Source organism: Lates calcarifer, linkage group LG13 (assembly GCF_001640805.2).
Source record: "Lates calcarifer isolate ASB-BC8 linkage group LG13, TLL_Latcal_v3, whole genome shotgun sequence".
NCBI lineage: Eukaryota > Metazoa > Chordata > Actinopteri > Centropomidae > Lates > Lates calcarifer.
The window spans coordinates 4786812-4800443 of NC_066845.1; the positions used below are offsets into that span (position 1 = coordinate 4786812).

General features: G+C 40.6%; 1 protein-coding gene across 1 annotated transcript; it reads right to left on the reverse strand.

Moving 5' to 3' along the window:
- Positions 1-1621: 1621 nt before the first annotated feature.
- dusp2 (dual specificity phosphatase 2) lies at positions 1622-13569 on the reverse strand. Its single transcript, XM_051075357.1, is given in 13 exon segments — positions 1622-2664; positions 3228-3405; positions 3407-3448; positions 3610-3731; positions 4013-4402; positions 10013-10163; positions 10372-10499; positions 10781-10870; positions 11001-11021; positions 11125-11208; positions 11386-11460; positions 11726-11950; positions 13090-13569. Coding segments are annotated over 12 exon segments (1701 nt in total). The 5' UTR covers positions 11928-11950; positions 13090-13569; the 3' UTR covers positions 1622-2446.
- Between the last annotated feature and the right edge of the window lie 63 nt (positions 13570-13632).

Sequence of the window (13632 nt, forward strand, 5' to 3'; positions counted from 1 at the left end):
ACATCTCACCCAAATGAGTCAGCAGGCTGAAGGCGATCCATTTTGCCAATACCTTAGTTGTTGTGGTTTTGTTGACAGACCTCCTCTGGCTGAACTCTCCCAGTTTAGTTTGACGAGCTCGGATACATCCAGTCTCAGTGCTAGCATCTTTGCTAACATCAGCTCGAAGGTGGTACTTCAGACTCGTTGTGCTTCCATGGAAAGACAGTTCATCGCTGCACCGTGTGCACACAACTTTAGTTTTACCTAAACGTCTATCTGGAAGTTCTTTAAACTCAATTTTCCGTTAAGCACACTAGTAGCTATCTCCTCAGTCATAGCGGTAAACGCGTTAGCCTCGGCTTTCACCTTTGACCCCGAGCAGTAAACACTCGCGCTGGAATTATGGGAGGAAGTTGTGCTCAAACTTGGTAATACGTTTCATTTGCTTTAAAAACAGATAACGCGTTAAGGTTTGAGGCTGAGACCGATGAAAACAGGCATTAGTATTAGTTTCGGTTACACTCAGTTATGTAACCTGAATGTGACAAAACGTTATTTTTCTGTGTTTCAGTCAAAGTGGACTCTGTCTCAAACAAAACTGAAAAAACTCCAAGGTGCATTTCACTGCCCCCTGTCTGGAAAAAATGTGGCTAATGGAAGGAAGAAGTCAAGCACAACAATTACACTTGCGTACATAGTGGGCAATGGATTCTTGCAAATGAGAGGAAGTGGATTATTTTGGCCGTGGCCGACGCAGGAGTGTGGGTGGTATAATTATCATGGAGATGAGGTAGTGGTGGCAGCTGGTCTTTATCAGTGGTCATTCTTTGTCATTTCATCTGGACTGGTATATTTTAGAAAAAATACAAAGAATGTTATTTAAACAGTTTAATGCTCAAAGTTCAGCTGTGCATTGTGTGGAAAGTCAGTGTGTGGAAACGTGACTTTTACCCGTGATGCTATGAGGAACTGTGTCTAACATTCTTGTGACCTACATATGGAGGCCTGTGGTTGACGTGTGTAAACCTAGCTCAGTGTGGATGTAACACCTGTAGTAGTTCATCTGGAATCTACCAAATGAGGAACCAGTGTTTGGTCACATTGAGACACCAAATGAAGGTACAGGTTTATAGGTATACTCATCAGATCAAAATATCATGACTAGAAATCGATTGGTGATATGGACTTTACAAACTTCCTCATTTCAAATTAATCTTCGATGGCTTTTGTACTCTTGCAATTGTGCTTTGGTAATTCTCTGTGAAATTTACAAAGTTGTTCTCGTAACTTGAAGTGAAATTGATGTCAGTGGTTACTGAGGTCAAAAGGACATCAGACTGCGAAACCCATTCTCTGCAGATAATCCCCCAAAATACTCAGCAATGGACGGTTTTTAATACCTCCTGATGCAGCAAGAGCAAACTGAGTGCAGCAAGATCAGTGTGAAATTATGCATTTGTAATGTGCTCTGCTAAAAAGACTGCACCACACTCAGGACTAACTGGTCTGAGATTACTTTGTCTGTCTGGAGAGCCTGTGTTACAGATTATAAATTGATCATATATCTTTATGAGAGCAAGTGTGTCACACAATGTGTATGAATTAAATACATCATTATACAGAGGAAACAGATTCAGTGTATTCTCCAGCATGTTTTTATTTCAGTGGAAAAACAGCAGGAAATCTTGTAGGTATAAAGTGCAGTAACAGACAGCAATAACGGTAACACTGTCATAACAAATGCTGAAATAATAAATAAAAATAAAGTTATATTTACAGGATAAAAGCAATATCTTCCAGTTTGAGTGTACTAAGTGTAATCTATCTCAGGATTAGATTTATGACTAGACACCAACTCTGGTTAGTGCATTTTTATAAATTAGACAATAAAAGCTTGAGATTCATCCAGTATTGCTGTTCGTAGTTAACACAGTGTGGTCTCATAAAAATGTCACAGTGATAGTGACTGTGATGGAATGACTTTCAGTATGAAAAAAAAGAAAGAAACAGCCCTTGCAAATAATCAGGCACGTAAGTCAAACAAAGTTACACACAAACACACACAAAACCAGACAAGCAGGCACAATTCCCTGGGAGTAAAAACGGCAGGGAAATTACCTCATAGCTGCACCAAATAGCTGGCTCAGAATTGCAATTGTATTATTATTACAGTAGGGTTTATTTTGCCAGCTGCTGTTTGTTGCATTAGGATCCCATTTGTCAGTTTCTACTGAAAGTGGGAATCCAAGCCATGTGATGCCAGCAACACAAGTGGCTTTTGTCTGAATGCACAAAGTGTTTACTTCTGTTGTGTACTAGTTTCAATAGTACAAACCGTATATTTGTACATGTATTTTGAGTCTTGATAATGCTCTAAGTCCAGCACAACCCCAACAGGAGGCAGGAGATTTAACAAAAAAAGATCAGTCATGTCAATTTCCTTCCTCTTGACGCATCGGTGTGTTCATCCTTGGCAGAGGACGTCGGTCTCAAACTGCAGCAGCTGTCCCATGAAGGCCAGGTTGGGGGAGATGACATGACGCCGCTGCTTCACAAAGTCGAAGGCTTCGTCCAGACGGACGCGCTGTGTGTGCATGAGGTAGGCCAGGCAGATGGTGGCGGAGCGGGAGATACCTGCCTGGCAGTGCACTAGCACTCGACCACCACTCTGCTTCACCGAGTCTGTAGGCGGGATGGAAAAGACAAGGCGGAAAGAGGAAGACACATCAGCATGTTGTTGCTCCATTTCACGTTAGTTTCTTTGACATCAGTGACACAGCACGACTCAAGCTGCAGTCTACCCGGAAATGAAAATGCAGTCATTGCTCACCGTGATAATGGAAACCAAACCAAAGTTAGTTCCAATAACAAACTGTCTTCTCCTGAACTAAACTTTTCAAGGTGAAAGGGTCAAAACAAGTCTAAGAAAAAAAAGGTAAACTACTGTAGCTTGTGCATCATAATCCAGCTGTTTTGTAATCAGACGATTACTGTTGGTCCATAAGTCGAGGCTACAAAGTGGATTATGGTATGTGCAAGCTGCTTAGAGACATTTTTTGGATACTTTATGTTTCCTCCAGAGTGTGTAAAATGGCTCATTAAACTTAAGACTAATTCACTATGTTTTAATGGATCCACTCACTTTGCCGGAGTTTGGACTGATGTTACAGTGAGCAAACAATGACTGAACTTTCATTTTAAGGTTACATTGTACACAGGTTGGAAGCTTCAGAGGGTAAACTCACCGATGAAGGCGATGGCTGTGGAGAAGCAGGCTCTGATGTCGGCAGCCAGACTGTCCTCCACGGTGAGCCGCAGGTACTCAAACTCCCCCTCGTAGAAGTTGGGGCAAGTGGAGGAAACGTTGAGCACAGCTGTGATGCCCGCTGCTGCGAGGGTCTCTCTGCGGGAGGAGTGGATGGCAGCTGCCCAAAAACAGGAAGGGCAGCAGCTCCACTGGACCATCCTGCAATTTACAAAATGACCATGTTTAAAACCACGAATAATCACAACTTCACTCTTTATAGTTTCCTATTACTTAGAGAACATTTTGATGCAACCTGTTTTGAGATTTTTAATATGTATAACATTATATATTCTCAATTATAAAGGCAAATTTTATCTTACCTGATCATATGCTGGTGTCCTCCGACCCGTCACTGTTGGCTCTGGTTCCACTGTAGAGAGGTGGCTGCTGGCAGAGTTGTAACAGAGATCTGGATAGGCCTCTGAAAATCCTTCAAATCCACCTAAATGGAGGTCACATAGTAGGTTTTGTTAAGCCCCAGGATCTCACCAAAGTCCTTCTTAGAAATGTGTTAGGTATAAACACTAAAAATGTTGGGGTAAACATGAAAACAAAGTCTGTATATACATTTTTAAAATTACAAGTTTAACAGTTTGTTTATCTATTAGGTTTGATTGTGGAGAGTTTTACATAGACTATTTGCAAAGTAAAAAAAAAACATTTAAATTAATTATTATTATTATTATTATTATGCATAACAATAGATTGAAAAGGTCTTATTACCTTGTAGAAAGCAGATCTGCGTCTGGACTTCGTTCTGCAGGGCGGTGAGCAACATCTGGACCACGCTCTCTGCCTTCAGCTCGGCCAGGGAGCGGCTGCTCTCGTCCACCACCACCACTGGGGAGAACTCTCCGCGCCGCAGCCGACCTAGGAGAGCCTTGTCCGGGATGAGCCACTCCAGAGCCACCACAGAGCTCTTGGATCTCCGGCGCAGCATGGAGTTCCAGTTCACGTTTCGGGACTCGCAAATGTGAGTCAAAGAAAAATCGAGGAAAGGTCTGCAGTCCAGCACCACGCACCCAGCAGAGGTGTACTGGTCAATGGGGGTCCTGAGTATGTGAACCAGCTCATTGCCAGTAATTTCCAAAGGCTCGTTGCTTGAAGTCATGGCTGAAAAGTGGATTTCAAATAATTTAAAAGTAATGAATAAGAAACTAGTTCTTGCTTAAAACAAAAAATATCAGCGAATAAAAAACTATTTTTAGTGTTTTTCTGTGACAATTTAAAGTTGATAAAGTAGTTAGAAAATGTTTTTAAAGTTTGCTATAAATATATTAAGAGTTGCTTCTCCGTCAGCGCGGCTCACATCAGCTTTAGATTTTGAGTTTCACTTGTTCATTGATAACAGCTGTGGGAGGGGCGGGGTCGCCGCGGCCCCTCCTCTTTTTCCACAGGAGGAACAACGTCAGAGGCGGAACGACCATATATGGTCCTGCCCGACACTCCTCATATGGACACTGACGTAAAACATGATTTTCCTACCGCGCACGTGGTCGTTTAGGGTTATCCCGTGTTTTTGTGTTGAATGACGTTATGCTGAACCGACCTGCCCTGTAACAGCAGCCCTCAGAGGAAAGGGTGAAGGCTGGATTTAGTTATTTGGGTTAGATTAAACCTGAGCCTCTCTGGGCCACTGCACAACCCTTTCTGTTTTCTCGCCCCATGCAGACAAAAGTAACATTTTGTCTCGATGCTCTCTTTCCCTTTGTTTTCGGCATGTTTTCGTGCATTCACCTCGGGGAAAAGTAAAATGTTGCTGCACTGATAAAATGTCATAGCAGACTTGAGTTTCTTTGTTTATTCTCTGCTGGGAAATCGAAAAGTATCTGTATCTTTTTAGCTTGCTTTTAGATACTAGATGCCTGTTAACACTACAAAATGAATAAATACAATCTCTGCCTGACAGAAAACAGCTGCCCAGTGCACTGATAATATCAAATGCAAAGCACAGCACAGTACAGTTATTATTTCTGCTCATTTGATGCATATTTAAACCTGTGCCAGGCATAGATGACATAATTTGGTCACACATATTTAATTTTGCACAAAGCATAACTTATTAAAAGTTAGTCCCATTTACCATAAACTTGAACTTTGAATAGACTATTTATAGTCAAAGGATAAGGCTGGTGGTTTCAGGCTCTTCCATATTTTTTGTTAGGGTCAGATCACAACAACACACTATTATTTTAGTCTGCTTAAGATGTCATATTTAAAAGCAAGTCACAGATACAGCACAGTGCTGTATTTTTTTTTTTTTTACTCAAAATATGTAAATAGTATATTTACTGGGAAATATTTTCAGCTGCTGTTTGTGTGACCAATTTATTATTAGTTTTGTTTTTTTCATGTGATTGTTGACAATAAGAAAAATATAGAATGTCCCCAGACTTACAGTATCCTTTAAACAGATTACTGATAAAGTATTGTGCTCAGTGGGAAAAGCCAGAAATTAGGAGGAAGCCTTGTGACTTCAGTTCAGCTAACAGGATATTCCATTTAAGATCGCAGTGATACTGAAGGCAATTCAGTTGACAGCTTCCTAACAAGGAAACAGTCCTCATTATTTACTCTTAAACGCAAAAGACCATTCTTTTTCTTTATTAATAATGTAATATATTAAAGATTACTCATTACAAAGTACTTTGTAAAGCAGTTGGCTCTTTCTTTGTGACCTTAAACTCGGGGGTACATAAACCTCACATTTTCTGTTAAAGTTAGAACAGCCAACAGCTCTCGTTATTTTACATGCCTCCTTCCTGTATTCGTGTTTTTGTCTATCGTCTTCTAACTGAGGAGAGAGGGGGTCAGTGGGGAAATTGTTATGTTACATAATAGTTGAGAAATATTTGGATCAGAATAAGATGACATATTTGGGTGAGGAGGGTCATCCACTATCCACTATCAGTCAAATCTAATCAAATCATACCCACACATTTCTAATGAAACATATTAGTCATATTATTGTTAAACTCTTAAACTTTAACTTTCATTCTTGCTTATTTAGTTGTGAATATTTAATTTAAGAGAGCCTTTACATAAGTTTGAAACCAGGTTTTTAGGGGCTTTGAGTCTCTTTTATGCTTTCACATGATTAATTTTCAGTGTCTCAATTCTACATGAGTAATATTTTAGTTAAACACCAGTAAATCTAAGTGAGTGGGACACTGTAGATGTCTTTCCGCCCCCGGACACAGGAGACTCAAAGCCATGTTACAAAACACAGAAATATAGTTCATGTGCAGTGTAGGATAGTTTATATCATAAGGTGCAATCTGACGTCTTTGTCTTCATTTCCTCATAACCCACTTTCAAATCACTCTGCCTTCCCACAGATGTCTCCCACTCAAACCTCTGACTCCACTTTCTTCATCTTCCCACTTCCCTCCTCCCCCTCCCCTCACCGCTGCCTGCTGATCCCTCTGCGGCAATCCCACTTTGTCCTGCTCTCTCCCTGCTGAGGCTGCAATTTCAGTCCACAGCAGAACACACACACACACATTTAGTTACACAGTTCATCATGGCTGTCAGCAGCACTGCTGAGCATGCATTTGCTGTAGCCTAAACCTGCACTTTAGGCTCGAACACACTCGGTGAATAAACCCACGGTGAAGTGACGAGGTCTGTTGAGTTGGAAGATTGTGACGTGAGCGTCTCTGAATGAGGGTGTCTTAAAGAGTTTTTTTTTTTCAACATTCGCCCCCATCTCAGCAGCCCGACAGGAAACAGCACCACACATACATCCTGTCACCATCCATGCAGGCCTCAGCCTCCACACACACACGCACCCCCGCATGCTGCATCATTATTACAACCTTTGTTACGTTTGTCTTTGGCTCTTAACCCAACCTGACTCCCTCTGATTCAAAAAGTTTGTAAGAAATTACCCTGAGCAGTGATCCCAGGGGTGAGTTTGTTTCTTAATGTCTGGATGTGGTGACTCATACGCTTTCATTTTCATTTGGGTCAAATATATTTTTCCTAGGTAAGCAAGTCATGTTGGCAAAGCATCAGCCAACACACCCCTATCAGAGATATGAGTGAACGTGTTGATGATGATGATGATGACTTGGCCTTTCACAGGAAATTAAGACGTTTATATCAACATTGGGCTAGGTACTCATTGCGCATACATCATGGGAGCCAAAAAAGGCAGTGGCAAGCAGAAATATGCCGAGTGACAGACTTATAGATTTGATGACGAGGAAGTGGCGGAGATCATGACAGAACTTGTGTAAACAGAGGCAGCTATTTCTGAATCAGAAGCAGCTTATGTCATCAAAATGTACAGAAGCCACAGACAGAAGGAGACTAAAATAATTTTTAAAGTTTGGTGATGGTCTTGTGAGGAATCAGTGGCTTCAGAATGATGAGAACATCACTAGTAAAGCAAATTTTTGCCCTTATGCAATGTCTCTAAATGAATGTATGAGTAAATAAACATTAAAAGGAACCCTGATGAAAACATCTGCTGCTAGCTTTTACCCCTCCATGCCCCCCCCGCCCCCCTCCACAGGGGGATTATCCAGGATTAATTGGATGGCTGGGGCTATTAATCTCTGAAAAACACTGTAATCCAGGAGATTTACCTCATCCCTGATTCCTCTCATAAACGCCCACGTGACAACACCATCTCCCCATTGAGAGGGAACGTGTCCCTGCTGGGGTCAGATCATTGCTGTGTTCTGGCAAGCTGGTGCTTAATGTTACGGAAAGTTGAGTGGTTTCTGGGGGATTTTTAGTGTGGGTATGTGTATTGTGTCTTTTGGTTATATTGCACCTCAAACATTCTGTTTTATGAGCAAGAGCTCAGCGCTCGATACATGATACATGATGATGATACATACACTGTGATGCACACTGTCAATCCCTGACTTATTTCTTCATTGTTAAAGATAAACAATATGTTTACAGAAACCCCTGAGCCAATTTTTGACTCATCACGGAGCCTCATTTGCATGTATTCTCACTTCCATGTCATTTATAGGCATGACTTGGCACTTCATGCTGGGAAATTCTTTTAACCACAAGGCAAAATGTACAACCTGAAGTGAGAAAAACATGCCAGTCATTAAAGTGTGTTTTTACTGTATACAGTGTCTTCATCACGCTATGTTTTGTGTGGTGTTTTCCTCCTTCCTCCTCCTTCTCCGCTCCTCTGCTGCTCTCTGCTGATTCATCATCAGTCTACAAAAAAGATCACTAACACAATAATCCAAACTTTAAGTCACAAGTAAATAGATATAAAATAACACTGCCCATTGTGTGCCCTTAATTAATGTTCAAATTCAAGTTAGTACTTGTTGACTTTTGTGCTTAAGCAAGTGACATCACTTCCTGGAAGAAGTGACGATACTTTCATAGAAAACAACTTAATGCTGTGCTCAGCTCAGCTATAAACAATGAGCCTATTTATATATCAATTGTTACTTCATATGTCATACACCTAATTCTCATAAAATCATAATTCAATCCTCAAACTACATGACAAAGTGATCGCTTTTCTCCCTTTTTCGTCATTTTGGTTGTCATGCTGTCTGACTGTTAGGTGTCACCTCTTTTACCTCCTCCCTTCCTGCTAACCCCTTGCCCTTTCTTTCTCCCCTCCGCCCACCTACTGCTGCTCACCCCAGGACAAATGTGAGGCCTATGCTCGCTGCCAGGCTCAGAGCAGTAACCATGGCGATGACGGGCACCAGCAGGCCCTCAGTAGGTTGAAAAGGTGAGTACTTGTCTCCATGAGGCAGAGAGGGTAGAGTGACGAGGGGCCGGTGAGTTTGGCCAGGCAGAGGGGCGACTATGAGGGAGGAGGGTGGAAATAACAGAGAGGTGTGTTAACAAAGTTGTAAAGTAACTTGCATGTGCAGGAAAATACAGAGGCAGGACTTTTTAGCTGTCAGTTTGTTCTAGATCAGCTATAAATAGGAGCTTTCACATGATTTTGCCCATCACCAAACAGACACACAGCAGGCCATGGACTCCCTCTACAAAAAGTTTACTCTCCAGGATCCTCATATGTGAAGATTTATTTTGTTAATTTAACAGGTATTGTATTGGTTGAGAGGATGAAACCACTTTTTAGAGGTAGTTCTTATGCTTCCTCTGGTTGATATTACACTATATAGCACATGAGGGTAAACACAATGTGCTTTTTATTAAAATCCATAGAGCAACAGGGAACATTTATATAAGAATACACTAAATAAAATACAAGGAAGCCAACAGAGCAACAAAAGAAAAGGGAAAAAAACGCCCACTGTCTTTAAGAAACTGACACGCCCTTCACCCACCCAACAGATACAAACCACAAACACTCACACACACAGTAACTAATTATACTAGGTAATATTCAACTAATTATAAGCCTTACTGTTGAACATTTAGTGAGTTAATCTCTTTAAAAACTAACTACTGTGTTTCTAAGTTTGCTTCTTTGCCTTCTGGATATACTTCAGTAAACCCATGGGCTTGAAAACCATAAATTTAGTACTAGAATATCTAGACTGGGACATTTATCTACAAATAGTTTTACATATTTTGAAGGGTTTTAATCAGTGCTAACTTTTAAGAGTTGGCACATTTTGGGTGTGTTTGTTCTGTTATCTAACACCTGTTCAAATGTGCTAAATTAGCCTGGATGCGACGTCGCCTTTTGCTCTTTTGGAGCTGAATTATTTGACAACTTTTGAGCAATGATGTGTCTACGAGTTGTAACCCTACCAGTTAGCAGGAAAGTGGCTCGGTAGAAGACTGCTCCATTTTGGCCTTGCAGAGAGCAGCGATATGTTCCTTGTTCGTCCACATGCAGCTGATTTAAGACCACAGATGAGTCCTCTGTCACCACCAAGGATTTGAAATGACTCTCATCCAGCTGCATGCACAAATTAGGAAGTGATACTTGTGTGTTAGTGGGTGTAAACGCGGGCAGTAAATATGCATATTCACAAGTAAAGCTAAATAAGGAACATAACGTAATACATGGAAATTAGGAAGTGTGCAAAGCGGTTAGAGTGATTTAAAAGTGGTCTGTTAGCATTTATATTTTTGTTTTGCTTCTCATTTGAGAAAAGCAGAGAGACCTTTTTAGTTCCCGGAACTCCTGGGGCCCAGGAGTAGTGGTACTCTGGTTTTCCCAACAGTAGACGATGCCATGGAAGAAAACAGTTCAACACTGCCTGGCCTCCCTCCTCGGCCTGCACTGGGTACTCTGGAGCAAGGGGGGGTGGGGGGATGAGGGAGAGAGAGATATGCTTCATTCATTCCATGTGGATTACTTGAATAATCTTTTTCATTAGCCACGCACATGGGCAGGACTGCAGCAGTGCCTTGCTTAAGAACACATTTACACACTCGTGACAACATGTGTCCATGTACTCTGGATGATGGTGCACTCCCTCACACATAGGTAACAACCCTCATCCTCTCAATCACCCACCCACCCATTCACCCAACAACATGCCTGCACAAACCAACACATAAAAAATATACCACCACAGTCCTGCTGGCCAGAGGGAGAGGGACACATGTATATCTTGTAGCGGCAAGAGAAGCAGTCCATCACTCTTCGATTCAGAAGCCCTGAGAACCACACACACACACACACACATACACGTGTCCTGTAAACATGCACTGTGTGTATAGTACTCTGCGTGTTTCTACAAGGATTTCCAGTAACACAGATGGAAAAACCCTGGCACAACAAACTTACCGCACTTGTTGGGGCACAATCCTGAGGGAGAGACAAACAAATGATCTGACACCAATGCATCTCAGTAACAGCAATGACTTATGTAAAGTGCCCTGCCTCATATTGTGCACAACATGCCAATTACCATCACGGATGAAGGTGTCCAAGTGTTTCTCTAAGATCTTCCTGCCCTTCTCCATGATCTGAATGGCTTCAAATGTTGCAGATCCTTTAAAAAGAACAGTTTTTGTCTTAACAAGGTGGTGGATATTGAATTTGTCTTGATTAAAGTGTCATACATGTAAATACATTTGGTTGATATGATACAGGTGAACAGTTACAAGTGTTTTGTTATAGTTTTTTTGTTCCAATTTCCGATAAATTGTGTTTTTTTTTTGTTTCTCACCGGTGTGCATGGTTTTCAGAAAGCGGTCAAATTCACTCTGGTACTCAGTTCTGGCTCTGTACAAAGTGGTGGGATCTGAGCAATGGAAAACAGATCATCGTTTACTGATAATATGATTTTACACTTTAGGAATCTCACCCAGACTTTTATCCAGAACAAAATGACTCCCATGGTATTAAATACTTTATCTACCAGGTCATAAAAAAACTTACAATGACAATATTTTATAAAAATGTAATGAAAATAAGACAATATTGCTATATGACTTAAGTTGCTCAACATAAATTAGACTCCACACTCACACCATGTACTGTTGTGCTAAACCAGGCCTTGATCTCACCAATGACTCCCTTTCGTTCCCTGCTGGTCTCTCTATAGGTCACATATGCGTGGTCATAAATCTTTTTCATTTCAATCTGGTCATTCAGAGTGGGAGCAGAAAGGACTAAGTCCTCATGTAGGAGCCTGATCCTGCGGTCACACTGCAGACAGGCTGTGGCTGCTGGGACACAGCAGAGCAGGGACACCACCATCAGCAGCATCTTCCTTTTGAACCTTTAACTTCCTGCACATGAGGATGAGTCACTTTGAGTCTTGTGATTTTTCAGTCGGTGCAGGTACTGACACAGAGTTGCCAAACATTATTATTGCTACAAACACCAGTATTACTGTTACTGCAACCATCATCACCACTCCTACAGCTGTTTACAGCAACTGATACTTTTACTGTTAGTACTACACACTGAGGACTAGTGTTACTCATATTACTGCTGTTTCTACTTTTACCATTTGGCTGCAATTTCCATGGACAGATAATCTGTTAGTGGAAAATAATGTTGTTGGCCTCATGTTTTCTGGGGCAAGGTTACATTACAGTATAATATAGTGTTTCCTGTCAGTTTTGTTGAAATTGCTTAAACATGTACCATGTTTAAAGATGAAACTAACAATCACCTTTTATTATTGACTAATCTACCATTTATTCGTTTGATTAATCATTCAATTGCTATAGAAAAATAGAGACACATGCCCAATACAATTACCCAAAGCCCAAAGTGACAGTTTATTTTCTCCGTTCAACACTGAAACATTGAAAACCCAACAATATTAAGTTAACTAACACAAGACAAGGAAAATCAACTCCTCAAAGGTGAAAAACTTAAAGTAGTAAATATTTGGCTTTTTCGTAAAAAATAAAAATAACAATAATCAGTTATCAAAAAATGTGCAGATTATTCTTTCAGTTGACTTACTGAATAAGTACCCACTTGGAAATACAGCCTCGGTGGCATTGTTTCTCTTATGTGGTTATTTGAGAGTACAGATACTTTTGTCTATAATACTTAACTGCCTTAACCTGTGGTGCTGCTTAATGCTACGTAGCACTAGCATACTGTTTGTACTTGCTATAGCTAACTGCTACTATTGCTTTAGTTACAGCTTAATTCAGTCCGTGGTGCACCCTCCACTAATGATGCACATTTAAAAACAAAAACGGTGATAAAGGTGACTACTATCTAAATTACTCTGACTTTTTCTACTATTTATAGCACTGCTGTCACTGCTAGCCAACTGATATTCAGTGGAAGAACGATAACAGGAACATCCACCTTTTTACTAAGTATGTAAACAAGGGTAAAAAAAAAAAAAAAAAAAAAAAAGAAAAAAGAAAAAAAAAAAGAAAGAAAAGGGCAGTGTACTTGCTTTAACGTGCTCCTTCGTCGTGTCATTTATAGTGTGTTGCTGTCACCCAGTGGTAGAAAGCACGCCACAGCCACATTATTATTACCTCTTGGTGGTCTAATCCCCTGTTCTTTGTTCAAGAGAAGTTGTGCAATGTTGCTCCTGTGTCAGCTGATGTGGCAACAGCTCGGGTCGAGTTTGCTATTATTTCACACAAACCGCAAGAAAACAATCTGCTTACTCTTCAAAGATATCAAAAACAGACGGTTACCGTTAAAAAAATACAGCTGAACCACATGTATACGCAATTTTTGTTGGCGGTTAATATAAACCGAAAAAAGATAGACGCGTTATATTCGCTATTTTAATGGTTTCCATGGTAAACGGTCGCACGTAACATAAGAAAAGACAATAGTTTAAAAATAATACTTGAAATAGTGCACATTAGTTTATCCGTTTTAACCTAATTTCACTTTGAGTGGCTGACAGGAGACACACTTTAAAGTTGTTGTTGATTTAGTTATCTCTTTTGGGAAGGCATTCTGAAGACCACCTTATTTTCAC